This window comes from Ischnura elegans, chromosome X (assembly GCF_921293095.1).
Source record: "Ischnura elegans chromosome X, ioIscEleg1.1, whole genome shotgun sequence".
NCBI classification, from domain to species: Eukaryota; Metazoa; Arthropoda; class Insecta; order Odonata; family Coenagrionidae; genus Ischnura; species Ischnura elegans.
Window position 1 is genome coordinate 74,937,635 of NC_060259.1, and position 19,839 is coordinate 74,957,473.

The window sequence follows — 19,839 nt, forward strand, 5'->3', positions numbered from 1 at the left end:
CCATTCGCTGGGAAAGTACCCCCTTCGTCAAGTGCATGAAGATTCACGTGTACATGAAAATTATGAAGAAAACGTCCAGCCACATTATGCAGCCAGCATTGAAATTTAATTAATGGGTAGGATTACACTTAAAGCTTGTGTAAACGTTAGCCTATACTCAAATCTCCCACGTAGAAACCATCTAATACTATGGAAAATAAACGAATAGAACTTTGTGAGATTCACTTGTAAAATTGAAGACTATATACAAGTGAAAGTATGTACACAAGTGAAGCTAACAAAGTTTTATTCTTATATTTAACATTATGGAAAGGTTTCACGTCGTTAAATCTGAAGTTATCAGTTGTGCATCGAAAACTTATTATCGTAGTAATTCACTAAAATGGAAAATATCACGAGGAAAACCACTTTTACGGATGAGATTTAAGGTCCTAATACCTGCCAAGAACTACCTCCGACTTGTGGCCAGGACGTCAAACCTCTTAACTCCAATGACTCCCAGTTCAATTTCTCCATAAAATAGAGTCACTCCAACTGATTGCTACTTTATCAGCTCAGTATCAACCTTATAATTCGATGGTGCGACAGAAAATAAATTTTGGTACAAAACTTCAATCGAATTTCCTAGTCTATTACACTTCTTCTCATTCCGATCGGGTGAACGTTAGTTTGGTAGATAAAAATAGATCCCAGCCCACCCTAAACCTGAAAAAAGCAAGTGGCTTTGTACGCAGTAGCGCGCGCGGGATCAAAGAGATATTCACATAGAATGAAGTTCGCCACGAAAATATATTTTATATAAATATAACAATATATTAAAATTAGGGATGGTAGGATCGGATACCTCGGACCAAATATCCGCGGATATTGCCCTTCGTCGGATACATCGGATCCAAAGTCGCGGAAGACATCGGATCTGGATCCGAAATTTTTAATAATAGCTTCAGTGAATGCAACGCCCCATACGGGTGGAAAGAGTTCCGATTCTATCTTCGCATGCGCCGTCGCATGCGATTCTTGTCCTACTCATGAACCGTTTTGTTTGAAAGCTCTCGCAGAGGTTACGTAGGAGAATTTCAGCCGTGAAAAATAAAAAAGGCAAAATACGACTGGCACACAGTGAGTCTCTTCCCAAGAGATTGAACAATCATCGGGGGAATGTCAGCGTCAGGAATTTGAAAATGCATTTGGATCCGAAAATATCCGATCCGGAAGGTCCGGCTCCGAAATTCAAGGATCCGATCCGCATCCGGATCCGATAAAAATCCTAGATCCGTCCATCCCTAATTAAAATAAAAAAAATATTTCATACCCTAATCTCCCGATCCCTGCCTACACCTTGTTCGATAAAACCCATTCTGAAGTTCTCTCTGAGAAGATGGCTTGGAGGTGTAATTGGCTAGCACGTCTGACATGCAATTGGGATAACCAGGTTCGAATCACGGTTAATTAAAATATTTTTTCATAGTGAAGTATACTGAACCTCGAACTCTTGGATCAGTGACAAGGCGCTCTTACTCACAATCCATGAAACCTGGACATTAAACCATAAAAAAGTAAAACCTACCGAAAAACGTGAGTGCGAAAATTTTAAGCCAGACTCCTACGATGAAGATACGAGCCGGTGAAAAACGCCGAATGGAGCAAAAAGTAGATGACGATCGAATGACTATGCCTTCCGGCGGCCGGTTCAATTTTCAAGGATAAAAAGCCTCAATAAAACCCATCGCTCCTGCTAGGCCGTTTTCAATCGCCATAAATTACTGGTTAAAAGCCTAGCATATCATTTTGAAAAATTTCAAAGCATACAGAATGAAAAAAATCAGCATTATTACTATTTTTAAAAATCTCCATCGCCCGGAAAAGAGCGCATTTAACGACTTTACAGCGGGATATCTGCCGAATAACATTGGAGGATGATCGCAAACACCCATACGCTGTATAGGGGCAACCTACACAGGCGGGACTCGCACCCCCGACCGTTGGTTTGGCAGGCGATGACATAACCCCGCCGCCACGGATGCCGGCAAAATATTACCCCTGGGGGACTCGAAATCCCAATCCCTGTCAACTATGTCATCAACATTACCCTGCATTGGCGATATGAATATTTTAACTGGTAATTATTCTCTCATATATCATTTTTTTAAATGTAAGATACAGGCAAACGGTAAATTACACTTTCGGTATATTACACCTTCCTACATTTTTTTTCAATGAATAAAACAAGGAATACTAGAAAAAAATAAATTAGTAGTTCCCTGTCATAAAACTACTATGTATTATAATTCATTTTATATCAATTCATGCCATATATGGAATTCGATTCCGCAAGAGTTGAAGGATATCTCTTCCGTTAATAATTTAAAAAAAATGTTTGTTTTCATTTTATTTTCATGAAACTTGAAATGTATCGGCGTGAGCAGCTTGCTATTCATGGGTTTTCATGTTCATCAAATTTATCTCGATTGTTGTATGGTTATTGTATAATTTTGCATTGTTAAAAATCACTAAAATTATTTATATTGAAAATTACAGTTGCTATGTTGAGAAATGAAAAAAAGAGATTATTGCACGTTGTTGGATATCTTTATGAACATGTTTCTTTGCATTTGCTTTAATGAAATTTCATGTATGAATTAGCATTATATAGTAGTATAAATATAAATGACTGATTCTGTATGAATTAACACAAGAATTTGTTATATTTGCTTTCCAGTTCACTATTATCATACCGAGTGTTTTTATGATATCTTTTTTTCATGTATTACTTTTTCAGTCTTAGTGTTTATGTATTTACTAATATATGCTCCAAAGGATAAGTTCCTAGAGCCAATAAAATTAATTAATTTATTTATTTATTATTTAAATTAAACAATTAGGTCAGTCCACATGAATTGCCATGAGAAAAAATTTCCCTCTACCGGGAATCGAAACTATGGACCCTTGGTTTTTCGAGCCACTGCCTGATTTACCATGGCAACTCTACCGAGGCACATGGTACTAGATGCCAGGCCGTTGCGGTCCATCGAAAATGGCAACGCGAGGGAGAAAGGACTTCCACGAAGTCAAAAATGGTTGAAAGGTATAAAAAAGACCGGTGGAGAGAGAGAGCGTTGCGTCCTCTTAAATTTTAAGTCTCCTTATTATAGTACACCTATTCAATAGTATAAATAATTGGAAAATCCTTCTCAGTTTCCGGGCCAACTTTACATTGCACACCACATTATATGCTGAATACATTATGAATTATACATTAAATTTCTTTATAACATTCAAATAAAGTATATTACGGCCCGAAAAACCCATTTATGTTGCCATTAAATCCATGTTCACGAGCTTAGAGGGAAAAATGATAGATCATCATCATAGTGAGATAGCCAATCAACAGCAAAGATAAACTGAGAATAGCAAATGAGGAAGAGCGAGTATTATCGACGATGAGTCTTAGGTGATTCTAATAAACCCGAAAATTAAGAAAAAGCATTTAGTTAAAATAAAAAAAATCGGCCATGAAAAAATTTGCGATACAAAGTAAAGATGGCGTTAAATTCGTACAAAGTTAGATAAAATGCTCACTTATCAGATGAAAATATAATATTTTAATAAATACAACATACATAAAAATACTTCGAGAGAATAAACTATAGTATATTCATAACTTACACTAAGTATAAAATGCAGATATTAAAAGTTTTGAGTTAGTTATTCACAACCAAAATGACAACTGAGCTAATCTATAATGGCCAAAAAGTTTTTGCCAAAAATTTGAAACACTTCTTACGGAACTTTCAAGCATATTTGACTGTATCGCAAACATATTGATGAATTGATTGCAGGTTAAATCAACTAGAGGGTCGACAAATTATGAGATAAAAATACGCGTCAGAAGTTTTCATAGGTGCAGCGCATTGGAATTGGTCACATGACCGTACGTCGCAATGAAATAAAGTAATTGCAAGCGCTTGAAACGAAGAGAACTCACCTGGCATTACATATCGTCCCCTTGCATCAATTATCCGAGATCCACCAGGAATGGTAAGATTGCGCCCCATCTCCCTAAAAAGAAACAAACATTGCAATGGATGAAAATGAAAATCAATTTGAGGGCAAATGTTGTAAGTAGAATCTGGAGCATAAAGTGCGTTAACTTCCGCGAACCTTGGCAAATGTTTAGTTTACCTATACGAGGTATATATAACGACTGAGGATACAAAGATAAATGGGACAATTGCTGACGGAAACATCGTGAGCGAATAAAATATATGTAGGCAGTGGATACAAATAGACAATATAAATAGTTCTATCCAAAACCTCCAATAAATATACTCACCCCTGACATAAAAAATTAGGCACGACCTACGGATACCTAATACCGAGGAGAGGAGGACCAAGCCCATGTTATCAGAGCGTATGCGTTTTTGACGTAGTTCTGGAGCTGTGGCTCAGATGGCTCTAAGGCTCACAGCTCCAATCGCGCGGGCTATTTGACTCTCGTCGTATAGAGCGCTCCGCATTCAGTTGACAGTACGGGTTCTTATGGAGATTCGTTTCCCATGTTATTCTCCATTAGGCCGGGAGCGCGGTTCCAAGCCGTCAATTACAGCTTGAAAATTAATATTGCATTAGTTAAAATATGCATTCTAATGTAGAATGAGACGCTGCATTCATTGGTACGAATAGTTTTTCGATAAAAATTATAATAAAAGCTATAAAAAACATTTCCTTAAATTTCCGTTAGAAACGTGTATTTTTTACTTTGTCTTCTTCTCGCAATTTTCGCCTAACCGTTGAGTGTATTGAATTGAATCTTTTGCCTACATTTCTTCATACTATTTTCTCTTTTAAGGTTTTCACCTTTTTTCAAAGTTTTTGGGAAAAAAATTGTTATAACGATGTTACACCCAACAGGACAAGAAAATTGGGATTTTTGTAAGGTAAAAAGTAGTCGCCTACTAACTTACGTTTCTTACGTCATAGGTCCCTATATGCTGTGAGTCAAATTTGAAGAAAACTATAAAGCTATTTTTAGTGAAAAAATCATTTACCTATCTCAATTTGGAGGGGAGTTACAAGGTTTTGATATTATTCTCCTCTCTGCTAATACCTACCTCCAATGGCGCAGCGAGGTGGGGGGGGGGTTTGGGGGATAACCCCCCCCCCCTAGAGCTCAGAGAAATGTTTAAGTTTGTTCCATGTTGCTTATTTTGGATCAGTATTACTCAGAGAATAGTGTTAGGATTAATCAAATATCCCTTAGAAAGCCGTAAAACTCGCCATTTTGAACCATTATTCTTTAAAAAAAAAAATTCTGGAGGAGGGTCCCCCCAACTCCTACTTACCCTGGTGGGTATTCAATACCCCCAACCCCTAAGAATTAGTTACCCTTAAAACCCCCCTGGCCTTAATTCCTAGCTGCGCCCCTGCCTACCTCGAATTCGATGAATAAGAGTTACGCTTCCGATTACCACAGTTCTTCATTCTAATATTTATTATCTTATGAGTGGTCTAATTTTACTCCACTTTGGCAAGCACATCATCACGATTTGAGGGAGGAAAAGTTATAAATTTGATCCATATAAAATATTTTTACAGACTACGCAGGACATTTTAGACTGCTCGTTAACAAGACACCATTCTCACAAATGTTACGGAGGTATCGTCGGACGCCAAAACAAACGTTGGCGGAATCAACCAATCGACTGAAGCTCATAACTGAATTTGGAAAGGATGATATTGCGACGTTACTGAACGGAGTTTGCCAAGGGTGGTAACTATTTGTCAATTGCTTCAGTTAGGCAGAGAACCGTATCCTTGATTTGCTCTGAGAACATCAGCTCATGCTATACTTCATTCCAAATGACTTCGAGGTAGAACAATCGGCATTTATTGTCAGTGCCAGTAGACTTTCGCGCTGGAGGCGAAATTTGCGGAATTTATTTCGCAAATTTCGTTTGACATGATGGTAAACATTTAATTTACTATAATTAAAAGTAACGATTTTCACGAGGAAATTTCCATTCCTGCGTAATACTTAAACGAAACGTGACGATTAATGCCGAATTTGCAATCGTCAGTTCATTTTAAATGACCACGGGTACCAAAATACTTTCGATTTCTAAAGGACTCTTGTTCAATTTCTCCCACTAAAGGGACCAGAAATGGAAGTTCATGCGATTGAAGGCGCAATGGAGATTCCTCTCGTCAGCTACAGGCGTCAAATCCGTAAGTTTCGATATAAAATAATTATTTGGCTTTGAAACTCTTTCTTTAAATCTATAAAACCCAACCGCTTCCCCACATCATTCGAGCCTGACCTTTTCATTAAAAGGAGTGCGACAAATCAGTGCTTCTGATTGACTGAGTCTATCGACTCTCTTTCCCGAGTATCTTGCTTTCTTTGTTTTAGAACCTGTTATGTTAACATATAAAACTTATAATTTAGCCTGATTAGTTACATTTAATCTCTCCAAATCGGAAAATAGGGTTCACTTAGTGCTTTAACCATAGAACTAAGTAACTATTGAAACAGGGCCGTAAGATTTGAAATCCATCAGTGGTAATTACGAATTCGGTCATTAATTTTTCCTTGAGACACATTTTATTAATCATACATGGTTTGTGGCACAATGTGGTGGACATTATTTATATTAATTAAATGAGAAAATGGTTAATTTTCCACGTAATTCAAATGCGTACGACGCGTCACGTTGTATGCAACAACAGGCACTAGAGGATTCTATAGCATCAATCAAACACGTCGTGCACAAAAAATGAGAGGAAAGTTGTCCAATATTTTTATTTTATTTATTTTTATTTTATTCTCAAACCACCGGATACAGGTATCATTGGTCATTTTCTACCGGGGTATTCAACAAATGCAACAACTAAACGTACAAGAACACGAATAACCATGCCCTGGACCGGGGAAAACCTACCCAGGCGGGACTCGAACCCGCGACCTCTTGTTTGCCAAGCGAGGACGTTACCCCGCCGCCACCGAGGCAAGCAATATCTCATTTAATCTATATTTAATAAATAATGGCTGGCCACTCGAGGTTTCACGGAAAAGATGGTGCCCAGAGAAGTGTAAAACTTGAAATTCATGGTCACATATCAGGATTTTTGGGCACGCTGAACAGCAAACAATGCAAAAACATCTACCTATTTCCGTGTTACGTTCAAGGGATCAGCTTATACCCCGCTCCACAACATTGATCGCTGTGTGTGTCGTTACGCGTGTAGACCAAAAACTTCTTGTGAACTCATTCATACCCAACAAAAAAGGTTTGCATCGAGAGGATCAATAGATACGTGTAGCATTATTTTCCTTTTCTCGCGTGAAGATTTGTGCCTATCCTACAGGATGCCCAACAACAGAAGTTGCATGACGTGACGTAAAAAATGGTAATGAGAAAATGACGCGATGGACGCGTCACAATCAACTGAAAGTAGCACTATGGGGTTTGGAAGCATTAGATGCAACTAGCTACTAATTTTGGTCGCAATCCGTGCCGCCGTATGGAAACGGACAGACAAACATCCTCTTTTATACATATTTATAGATGAGCTTAAGATAAGTTTTCGAAATGCACACTCAGTACAAACATACTTCGATGATATTTAAATAAATAAAATATCGTAGCACTTTTCCACAAGATTTTTAATGCGTACAACGCGTTTCGGCTCTCTGAGCCATCATCTGGTACAAGACACCGCAAAACATGAGAGTGAGTGAGAAAGAAAACATGAGAGAATGAGTTTAGAGACTTTCGTTAACAGTGGATTCGGGGGTCCCAGGGCGGGCCCCGCAAAGGATACGCTCTCGATGGCCGGGAACCAAGTTCCGAGACTTATACGCCCGTGCCACTTCGAGAGGGGGAGGACAGAGGAAGGATAAGGATGGGAGGCATCGCCGCGATGAGAGCCCGACGACACCTCCAGGGGAAGGATAGGAAAGGAAGGGAGGGGACGAGGAATCCCGCACCGTCACAGAGGCGGGCGGGTCCTACTACTAACGAAACCAAGCGTACGCAATTAATGTTCTAACAATCTTGGAGGACCATTCTATGAGGAAGAATGATCCAACGATCAAATCGTTTGATAGACTTTCGTTAACAGTGTGGTATCACGCTATCGAGAAGCAGAAAGCCTCAATTAGATGGTCATGCTATAGTACATACACATAATGCACTCAAATTGTATGCCATGGGGTGAAACCATAGTAGCACCTTAGGTTTTATTCACAGACGTCAATATTTCGAGTTCATGTCATAATAGCACTCTCTAAACAACACGTCGAGTAACTCAATTATCTTCCACTCGATAAAATTATCTCAATCATCAACTTGGGCTCCCTGAGTGGCTCGATAGTTCTGAGTAGGGTGACAACTCGTTAGCTGAGTGTCACTTAACACATCACGATTAATCACATCGATTGGAGACTACCAAGCTTTCTCTACCCTAGAGATATTTCTGAATGGTAAAAAGCAACGGAGTAAATTTGAGTAAATTAAGGGATATTTTTGATGCAATTATTTAAAATAATAATCCAAGGCTGGGAATGGCAATACCCGAAAAAATAAACAATTAAATTTTGGTAATCCTAGCTACAGCTTTCTGGGCGAGACGACTGAAAATTAGCGATGATCTGCGGAAACGAAAAAATTACCTTCATCTTGAAACTTGTTTCTACTAAAATACTTCCACCGATGGCGCAATTCAAACATTAAGAGGGCGTATCACCCCAGATTGGTCGCTCTTTTTCGTTTTTGTTTAAAAGAAAGCCATCATCTTAAAGCTTTCAGAGCATCCGGAGTAGAGTCGCACTGAATGGATAAAAAATATGATTCAGTATATTCCACACAATACGTCAACTAATAGAAGTGACAATAATGGCATCAAAACGATATGAAATTGAAAAGAAAAGTAGAACAAAAATGCATGAGATGTATTTAGGATACATGTATATTTCCAAAGGGATGTTCATTTTAAAAGGCAGTCAACGGAATTTATTTTCTTCCAGGGAAATACTAATTTTCGAAAAAAAAAATGCTGGCTAGGAAAGGATTCAAGTCCATGGTTCATGTTTTTTCCGATTCATTGAGTTCACTGCCCATACGAAAGTTTTAACATAATTATTTCCTCGTCTCTATCCTCTATGCTCCCACAGGAGAGTAGGAGATTTTTTGTCCCGAGTGCCGTTGGGGTATACCAAAGCTTTATGCCTGTTGTGCTTCTTACATTCAAGGTAACGCATCCTAGGTTGGCAAGTGATTCCAGGACAACTGGATATAATAGGAAATCGACTGGGGTGGAGGGGATTAAACAAATAATACAGTTTAAAAGCTACAGTATCTGGCGTGATTCTGTTCAGGGGCGCATCCAAGAATTAAGGCTGGGGGGGTTTTAGGCGCAACTAATACTTTGGGGTGCGGGGTATTGCATACCCACCGGGGTAAGCAGGAGTTGCGGGGGCCCTCCTCCAGAAAATTTTAAGATTAATTGTTCAGAATGGCGAGTTTTACGGCTTTCTGAGGGATATGTGATAAATCATAACAGTATTCTATAAGTAATACTGATCCAATGTAAGTAAAATGGATTGAACTCAAAAATTTCTCTGAGCTCTGGGTGGGGTTTTATCCCCCAAAACACCCCCTCGCTGAGCCACTGATTCTGCTTAAATTGTTAACAGTTAACGTAATGAAATCACTTATTGTTAGCGTTACTTTCACACAATTTTATTTCGACCTATATGGGTTCCTTAGCATTCCACCAAAAGAGAGACCTGCTTACAGCGGGAAACTTAAATATGGAAGAAACAATTTATAAGAACCTACATTTGGAGTATGCTCCTATGCGGAAGTGAGGCATGGACAATGACCGCAGCGGAGAAAGCAAGGATAGAGGCCTTCGAAATGTGGTGCTACAGAAGAATGATGAAGATCAAATGGATCGACCGAGTTAGTAACGAGGAAGTCCTAAGAAGAGTAGGAGAGAAGAGAAGCCTCATGAAAATCTTAACAAGAAGACGGAACAACCTTATAGGCCACATCTTGAGACATGATGTCAATCGTCGAAGGAAAAGTGGAAGGCAAGAACGGAAAAGGAAGACCTCGAACAAAATATATGGAACAAGTAAAGAAGGATGTGAAAGAGAGGAAATACGTAGGTGTGAAAAGATTAGCTGATAGGAGAACTGAGTGGAAAGCTGCGTCAAACCAATCCTAGGATTGTTGACCAGTGATGATGATGATGGTTATGGGTTCCATCGCATAATGGCAAACTCGACCCCCACCCCATGACATGCATGAATAGGCTGTCATCGCGTACCTTGAAAATAGCATTATGTGCTAAAACCGAGGTCGGTCGACATAAAAGAGTGGAAATTAGACTAAGTGATTTCATTATGTTGAATAAAAACTAATGCAGTTTGCTTGAATTTAACCCCAGCTTTAAACCCTTTTTTACCCAGACCTGCCTCTGGGAGAAATTAAATTTCAAAATTTCTCATTTAAAAGTGTGAGCATTTTCTACTTAATCATAATTATCATGGCAACTACATATTTTTCCATTACTTTCACATCAAAAAAGAACACGAAGCTTAAATCTTTTCTGAATAGAGCTGAAAATGTATACATTTTTTATGTTACTTAGAAGCAACATTGGGTTATAATGGGTAAATACTAGGGATGGTCGGATCGGATACTTCAGATCCAAATATCCGCGGATATTGCCCTTCATCGGATACATCGGATTCAAAGTCGAGGAAGACATCGTATCTGGATCCGAAAGTTTAAGTAATAGCTTCAGTGGATGCAAATAAGGGTGTAAAGAGTTCCGATTGTATCTTCGAATGCGCCGTCGCATGCGATTCATGAACCGTTTTGTTTGAAAGCTCTCGCAGAGGTTACGTAAGAGCATTTCAGCCGTGAAAAATAAAAAAAAGGCAAAATACGACTGGCACATATTGTGACTCTTCCTGAGAGATTGAACAATCATCGGGGGAATCTCAGCGTCAGGAATTTGAAAATGCATTGAGATCCGGAAATATTCGATCCGAAAGATCCGGCTCCGAAAATCAAGGATCCGATCCGAATGCGGATCCGTAAAAAATCCTGGAACCGTCCATCCCTGGTAAATACCAATAATTTTATCAGCTACTGACTATTCCATTTTTTAATAACAACATTAACTTAGTTTTCCACGCAGATCTTTTATATTACGACCTAGGTTTCCAGGAGGCTCCTTATCTCGTGGTCATTTGATATAACGAATCTTTTAACCACCGTGGACACGAACGAATGTATGAATTTGGCAGACGATATCCTCCTTCGAAAATCCATTCCGACACCCATTGCCACTGAACAATGATTCCTACTCAACGTATGTGTCTCCCAGAGTTCTTTTTTACTCATTTTCGTCTTGAAATAAATATGTTTGGAAAAACAAAGTTATTCTCATAATTTGAAATCATTAGTAAATTTTACGAAGTCACGCTCGAGACAACGGAATTGAGATAGATGGATAGATGTCTCTAGATAGCATATCGCTGTCGAGAGATCCTGGGATCCCAGCCAACACGTGGGATAAGCCTTCCATCGAGTGGCTGAGCCGGCGGGGCGTGGCCTACCTACAATCAATAAAATAGACCCGCTTTGTCTGATCCCGTGAAAAGCGAGAGTCTATCTCCCAGGACTGCGGGCTCAGTCCATTCCGGGGCAGAAGTACCACAGGAGCAGTATTGACAAAATAAATGGCTGACTCTCTCGGGAGAGATTTAATGAAAAATTACATTCATGTGCAATGAAAGCATCTCAATAACATTTCTCCACGTGCAATAAAGGAATTCCACCGGTATGCTATGGTAGATGGAGGAGGTGACCAACAGCTGATTTCATAGGGAAGGCATAGGCTGGGAACGCATAAGAAATATTTGTGACAGAAGCTAGGATTAGTCAAGCGTGCTGTGGGAAGATGAAAAAATATGAGATAGGTGATATTTCGCTCCCGTCCGACCACACCTTGAACATGTAGCGAGCATATGGGATCCGGCGAAGAAAGACTTAATCCGTGAATTATATAAAGTACAAAGGAAAGCTGCGCGATTCGTTAAAAACTGCTACGAGCGTACAGAAAGTGTTACATAGATGGTAAACGTGTTAGGCTGGGAGCCATTGGAGACTCTGAGGCTGCGCGATAGACTTAGATTGATAGAGCAATCCAGACAAGATATCTTTCGGAGCTACACGGAAAACATCAAATTAGAACCCCACTATATTTCCAGGTCCGATGAAAACGATAAATTTAGACAGATATTTTACCAAACGGATAGGTATGGAAATCCTTTTTTCCCCAAAAATAAAAGACTTTAATAAAGGGTAGGTAGAACTTCGTTAAGAGCATTTCCTTTTTATGTGTAAACGGCTTGTGTCCTAACACCCCCTGCCACACGCCCATTGAGGCGGATTACGGGGTAGGATGTAAATGTAGATTTATATGATATCTATAACACAAATGATTTTTCTTGCACGGCAGTTTCATAGTTATATATGTTGTTGTGGAAGAAATTTCAGGCATAATTATTAAAGCCTTAAGTGATACCACCATTGGTTCACTACAAAGGAGAGGCGAAATGAGATCAGCGATAAAATTATTTGCTCACCCTTTTGTATTCGCTATTGCTGTTTGCTATTTACCGGCCACGGATGCCAAACCGTAGGTCACGGGTTCGAATCCCGCCTGGGAAGGTGGTCCCTATCCAGGACATGGATTTTCATGTCGTGCTTCGTTGATTCCCCGTTGTAGAGGCCTTTGTGTGCTGTTTACGGGGAAGTTAGAAATAAATGAACAAGCGTGATCGCCCCTAACAAATAAAGTTCTTCCCTAACTACCTCCCAGAGCACAATTAAAATTGCTAACGTGATTGGTACAAAATGGCCAGACCATCAGAGTGAACTCATTTGCCGTACGAGAGAAAAATAATAATTACTTATTGAGTGCCGAAAATTTATGCAAGAGATTAATGGCGAAAATACCAAAACATTTACATAGCTCGCGCTCTTTCTTCACGGTGTTCTAAAATCCGATGAATCGAAAAGAAAAGTTGACCCATTATTTCTATATTTAAAAAGGCTTTCGACACGGTTCCTCACAACAAACTTTTATACAAATTGCAGTCATGCGGACTAAACGAAACAGAGGTAAACTGGATACGCGACTTTCTCAGTGATCGTAAACAAAAAGCAGTTCTTGACGGAATTAGCTCTGATGTAGTAAAAGTTACTTATGGTGTTCCACAAGGAAGCGTAATCGGCTCCCTTTAGTTCATTATATACATAATGATCTCTGCTCCCGCATTAGCAGTAAAATAAGTTTATTTGCTGACGACGCTGCCATCTACCGCGAAATTAGTGATTGACTATGAAATCTATCATAGGACTTAAACTTTCATTTGTGGAGGCAAGAGTGGGGACTCGAACTTAATCTGAGCAAATGCATATCGATACATTTCTTGCGGAATTCGTCCCACTATAACCATGTTTATACTGTGGATGGTATTAAGATAAAGGCATAGACGAAGTGAAGTACCTGGAAGTTACGATAACCTCGAACCTCAGGTGGGGAACACTTAAGGAATATTTGCTGTAAAGCCCTGAAGAAATTAGGATTCGTCAAGCGTATTGTGGGAAGATTTTCGGATGAGAAAGTAAAAGAAAGGAGCTATTTCGCACTCGTCCGACCGCACCATGAATATGCAGCGAGCGCACGGAATCCGGTGCAAAAAGACTAAATCCGCAAACTGAATAAAATACAAAGGAAATCTACGCGTTTCGTCAAAAACATCAACGGGCGTACAGACAGCGTTACCCAGATGTTAAGCGAATTAGGCTGGGAGCCGCTGGAGACTCGGAGGCTGCGCGATAGGCTTAGGTTGCTTGAACAATTGAGAATGGATATATTTAAGAGCGACACGGAGAACATAATATTAGAGCCACACTATATTTTCAGGTCCGATAGAAGCGATAAATTAAGAGAGATATTTTGCCGAACGGATAGATATGGGAATTCGTTTTTCCCCCGAAACATAAAGGACTTTAATAAATGCTAGTCCTAACTTCGTTGGAGCATTTCATTTTTATGTGTAAACGGCTGGTGTCCTAACACCCCCTGCCACACGCCTCATAGGCGGCATGCGAGGTATTATGCAGATGTAGATGAAGGGTGAGCAAATTATATTATCTCTGATCTCATTTTGCTACTCCTTTATAATAAACCAACCAATATCTCTTAAGGTTTTAATAATTATGCCTGAAATGTCTTTCACAACAACATACATAACTATGAAACTGCTGTACAAGAAATATATTATGAATTTAAAAATTTAAAACAACGTTTTTCTCGCCAACTAAAAATTCTCTGTCCATATCTGGGTCTCGATATGAATTGATACTCAAATGGTGACATACTTTATGACAATCATTACGACTAAAACGAAAAACTTAAATAAATAGTAAATATTTTTTAAATCTAGCCAAAAGCATGAAGAAAGCATATAAATATGTATAATGTCATGTATATATAATATGTCAAATATATAATGTCATCGAGATCTGAGCTAGATATAAAGTTTCAGTGCTCTAGCTAGTCGTTAAGTGTGTTAAAATTGAGTTACAAAATTCCACCGTAACAAACAGACAGACAGACACGAAAGTAAGTTAAGAAAAACGTTTTAAAAGTCATTTGTCTTATCAAGACTGGAAGGAGGATCACCTGAACTTGCACCTTGTAGTCTAACCCCTTAGTTTCCTAAAATACCGCAGCGTGTTCGAGTGCGGCGGACCTTTTAAATAATTATACACGCCTTTCCACGCCACTTCGGCCACTGCGTAGACCGCGAAAGATCGATACCGTCGTCTCCCGAAAAAAATAACTTCACCCAGTTTCATCAAGTTAATCGAGTCCGATTCAAGGTCAAAATTACATTTTTAAGTGGTTTGTTTCAGAAATCATTTCTGGATTGCGACAGACAACATAACAAATTACACAGGCCAACAATGAAAAAACTTTTTTTACTGAAAATTCCTTATTCTTATGTTTTTTAAGTTGCTGAATCCTAATATGATGGTTTTAAAGTTGTATCACCCACCATTTATTCACATTTTACAGTTAAATTTATGAAATCAAGCAATATTTTTTAGAATTTAACAGCTTTTCTATAGTTATAATAAAATTGAAAAAGTAGGTCTAATGAACGAAGATAATGGGGATTACTCTTGGTACTTCGCCGAGAAGTTCAGCAAGCGATTCATCGCAGAAAAAGCTACACAAGAAGCTTCAAGGAAAAAAGGGAAAGAAAATGTAGACCAATTCCAAGTGACAAGTGAACCCTGTGTTGTCACGCTGTAGTAAATACAAAAAAAATTATCGCGATGTAGTGAACAGTAAATACAAACAATTTAATGATGTAACACAGTGTTTCATTGATTTCCCTGTACACCGTATAGGGGTATTAGACTAAATAGTAAATACATATTGCTTGGAAACTATGGGTGATACAAAAAAAAAACTAAGGCCAGGTTTGGATTCGGCACATCAAAATCTATAAATATCAGCTATTAAAATAAAAAAGTTTTCAAACAAATTTTTTTGTTGGCCTGTGTTATAAGAAATATGTATTTACTTTACATTCTACCTTCCAGCAGAGGCCAGGCGATTTGCGTACTCTCCGTGTTGTCTCAGAGGATTGTTCGTTTAGAAAATATTTTCTGGTGTCACTTTGCGGAGAGATTGCAGTATATTCAAAATGAAACAAGCTCTGGTAATACTCCATACTTCTACACAGCTAGCGACCCGCGTTCCGGAAACTAAGAAGAAAAGACCTAGAAAATATCTCCGAGTTTCCGAAAATAGCGTTACTATTTGTGTTCATTAAGTGTAGTCAGTGGCGCAGCAAGGTAAGGGTGATTTGGGGGATAAAACTCCCCCAGAGTTCAGACAAATTTTGAATTTTAATCCATTTCACTTAATTGGATTAATATTTCTTATAGAATAGCGTAAATTTTAATAAAATATCACTCAGAAGGCCGCAAAACTCACCATGTTGAACCATTTATCTGAAAAATTTCTGGGGGATTGCCCTTGCACCTCCCGCTTACCCTGTCGGGTATTCCACACCCTCAGACACCCCACTGTTTTGCACCTTAAACCCCCCCCCTAGTCTCAATTCCTAGCTGCGCCCCCCTTAGTGCAGTGTATTACTAACCTTTTCTCATTTTAACTGTTAATACGCCAGAAACTAGGTAAAAATGTTAGTTTCATGTATTACAAACTGATTGAAATTATTAATTAATAAATCAGTGGCCAAAGAAGTTGTGTACAGGGTGACCCATTTATCTTGACCACCAGAAGTAACTTTATGTCCAGATGCAAATTCAAAAATATGTGTCAAGAAAATGTTCATTAGTCGTCAGGGGGATTAATCAACATGACTGGCTTCCTTGTAGCTTTGTTATTTACAAAGATATGAACAGCGGTATGTCTTTTTTAAATGGAGGAAATGAATTGCCGAATAAAAAATATTGGGTGCCATTTAAAAAAAGCAATACCGCTGTTCATATCTTTGTAAATAACAAAGCTACAAGGAAGGAAATCATGGTAATTAATGTCCCCCTGACGGCTAATGGACATTTGCTTGACACATTTTTGAATTTACATCTGGACAAAAAGTTATTTCGGGTGGTCAAGATAAATGGCTTAAAATAAATAAATTTAAAAATGGCTTTAAAATAAAAGTGACGGCCAATTTAGAGATTAGGATTGAATTGCTGAAAGAGACCCACGTGATGAACTGAAGTACGCAGAGGCATAGTCAATCTCAGTGAAAACTTAGACAGATTGCATACGAAGTACACCCATGTCTCGTATAGCGCAATTTCGATTAGCGCAATTTCGATATAGCGCAAATTCGTTCCTCGGGGAAACATTGCAACGCAGTGTAGCCTAATCAAAAATTTTAAACGCTCTCGTGATAAAACTTGAACTTGCGCTAAGTACACACGTAATTTCTATCAATTTACGCATATTAATATTATTTCTTGCCTCAAATCTTCTTTTTTGTTTTATATATTAATCGAAATTCATTGCTGTGCATTGCCAAAAGTATTACTCGTCATTGGGTCCAGATAGCCGGCCTACCGAAGATTTATCTCTTCTCCTTAACAGAATGATAATAAATAATTTAGATCGTTAATTAAGCGTGGGGCTAGTGGAAATGAGTTTTTTTTTCAGCAATACGGTTTGAGACGAATTTTTGCCGTCGTAGGTTACCGGGCGATTGACTTCCAGGTAGAGGGTCGCTAAAGCCTTCAAGGTCATCGGTATTCACGGGGGAGAAATGGAGCGGTGGCCGAGTTGCGCATGAATAGCATCAACACATAAAAGGGTCCGCTATAGAGTCTCAAACACAATGGCTTCGTTCCCTCCCCGCAGTCATAGGCCTTCTGCGTCTCAGGAATACAGTTCAGCAGAAGAAGGTGATTTAGATAGAGCCATACAGAGTAAAAACCAAGAGAATATGGCAAAAAATAGGAATACGTGTAGAAAAATCAAGAATTTATCAAGAAAAACCATAAACCTAGAAGAGGACTTGAGAGAGGTCAATTGCTTTGAAAATGGAGAGCGTCAAAGCGATATTGCGTGGAAGTTTAAACTCACGATGCCTTATTCTGAATAAAGACGAAGCTAAAATATCAGTGACCTCAGCCGCACCAACTTCAACCAAGCGGTCTACACATACGGAAAGTTCATGGTGAATCAGTACAAAAAGACGAGAGTGGTAATCGCTCCGAGACATTTAGTGAAAGCGGTTGGTTCCAGAATTTAAACGGCAAGCAGGTATTTTCAGTGCGGCGATATCAGGTGAATCTGTAAGTGTTGATAGCGCAGCCACCACAACATTTTCTGATGAACTCCAAGCTGTTATTGAAAGTGGCTCCTTTCCCCCTCAACTAGATCTAGTGTTGACGAGACGATATTCTTTTGGAAAAGAATGCATTCTCGTTCATTCATTTTCAGGGAAGGAAAACCTGGGTCAGGTTTCAAGGCATTTAAAGACTGTTTCACGTAGCTGCTAATGACTCGGAGGACTTCAAATTAAAATGATTTATCATTCATAAACTCCGCTAGCTGTGAAATGGCATTTAAAGTAGCATTTTCCTGTCATTTCGATGAGCTACAAAAGGGCCTGGGTGACACAACAGTTGTTTTTAGACTAGTTTTAAAAATCGTCAACTGCCGGCAACGCATTACGATCCCCTGAGATAGCAGATGTTAGCCCACCCGCACGACAGGATGGAATTTCGAAAGCACGTAAGAATTTTTTTTAACGTGAATAAAAGTCTTTGAATGCGTGAATACTATATTTAAAGATGTTTTAAACTATAAATATTTATAGAAATAATGTTTTCTAAGGCTTTTTATGGGAATATAGATGTTTTAGAGGAAATTCAATACCAAAGACCTATGCTACCAGGAACGCATCCCTATCTTCCCTATGTTAAAACGCTCTCGTATAACGCAAATTCGTATAGCGCAAAGACCCCAAGGAACGCATCCCTTGCGCTATACGAGACATGGGTGTATATGAAAATTCCTCTCAATTAGTTTTACCAGTTGCTCTCACTCTAAATCTAGGTAATCTCAACTCCAACACGTCCTAAGCTCCTCCCACTTAAGTCAACAAGTTATATTATGCTTAAAGCTAAGAGAATTCGGGAGACGGTTGGATTTCAATAGGGTAGTTTTCTTCATCAAATGAAACGAAAGGCATTCATTTCAATTCGTTACCCACCATTAGTGTATTCATAATATACAAATTATTTGGTTTTAGAAATACCGGTTTAGACGAATGGCAATGGTCAATTTTAACCGCATTTGAAAAAGGCCAGATTGACGCCCATGCGATGCCACTCCACGTGACGTCACCGGGACCTAGTTTCTATACGAGTAGATAGGAGTTTTACATCGTCTGAGATTACCAATGCATGCATGAGGCACAGAGCTCAGGGAAACACGTCTTAATAATCACCTATTAAAACTGGCTAAGGTCGGAAAGTTTTCTTTGTTTGATAAGGTATTAATAATCATTATTTGAGCCAAGCGCTACCTACTAGCATCCTGCGTCGTATCAGCGCTCAAAGCCTCGCTCCAAGGTCACCTCAATTGCGGCAGCGGGAACCAGAACAACGTCACATGGGATTTACCCAGCATTCAAACTCAGTCGTCGCGTTTTCGCGCGCTTTAAAAGTTTCACTTTTCATTTAATCGCGAAAAATAGATATCTTCATTTAAAAATCTAAAAGCGTGAAATAAGTACTCCAGGAGTAATAATCTTTCGATTTAGGCAATAAAAATTAATAGGAAACCACCCTATTCACGGAAGGAGACATCTCGTTTGCACTTATTGTGCACATGACTTTTGCTCCGTAAAGGTTCGAGGCTGGATACTCCGCGGTTTTTTCGTTAAAAAGTAGACAACAATTATTTTTATAAATGGTGGTTTAGAATAAAATTACATTTAATGCCGAAAAAGTCACAATAAAAGATAAACGTCACGATACTCGAACAAAAATAAATAAAAAACGCACAAGTATTTGAAGTAACATTTTGGATAAAATACTCGAATCAGGTTTTAATTGATGGAATTATTCTATCAAGATGTTGGAAGAAAACATTTCTTTGATAGTTATCTTTACTTTTTGTTGAGATAATTATCCCCCAAGTACACCATAATGAACTTTCTACTGCTGCCGCGCAAGCCAAATAATTATCGTGCGGCAG

The 19,839-nt window shown here is 38.8% G+C and overlaps 1 protein-coding gene across 7 annotated transcripts in view; it reads right to left on the reverse strand.

Annotated features, from left to right (window-relative positions):
- LOC124171937 (dihydropyrimidinase) overlaps nucleotides 1-19,839 on the reverse strand; it is a 212,517-nt gene that overhangs the window by 38,045 nt on the left and 154,633 nt on the right. For all 7 annotated transcript variants that reach the window (XM_046551374.1, XM_046551375.1, XM_046551373.1 and 4 more), the window contains one exon: nucleotides 3,986-4,059. In XM_046551374.1, coding sequence (XP_046407330.1) covers nucleotides 3,986-4,059 — 74 coding nt within the window. The remainder of the gene's footprint in view (nucleotides 1-3,985; nucleotides 4,060-19,839) is intronic.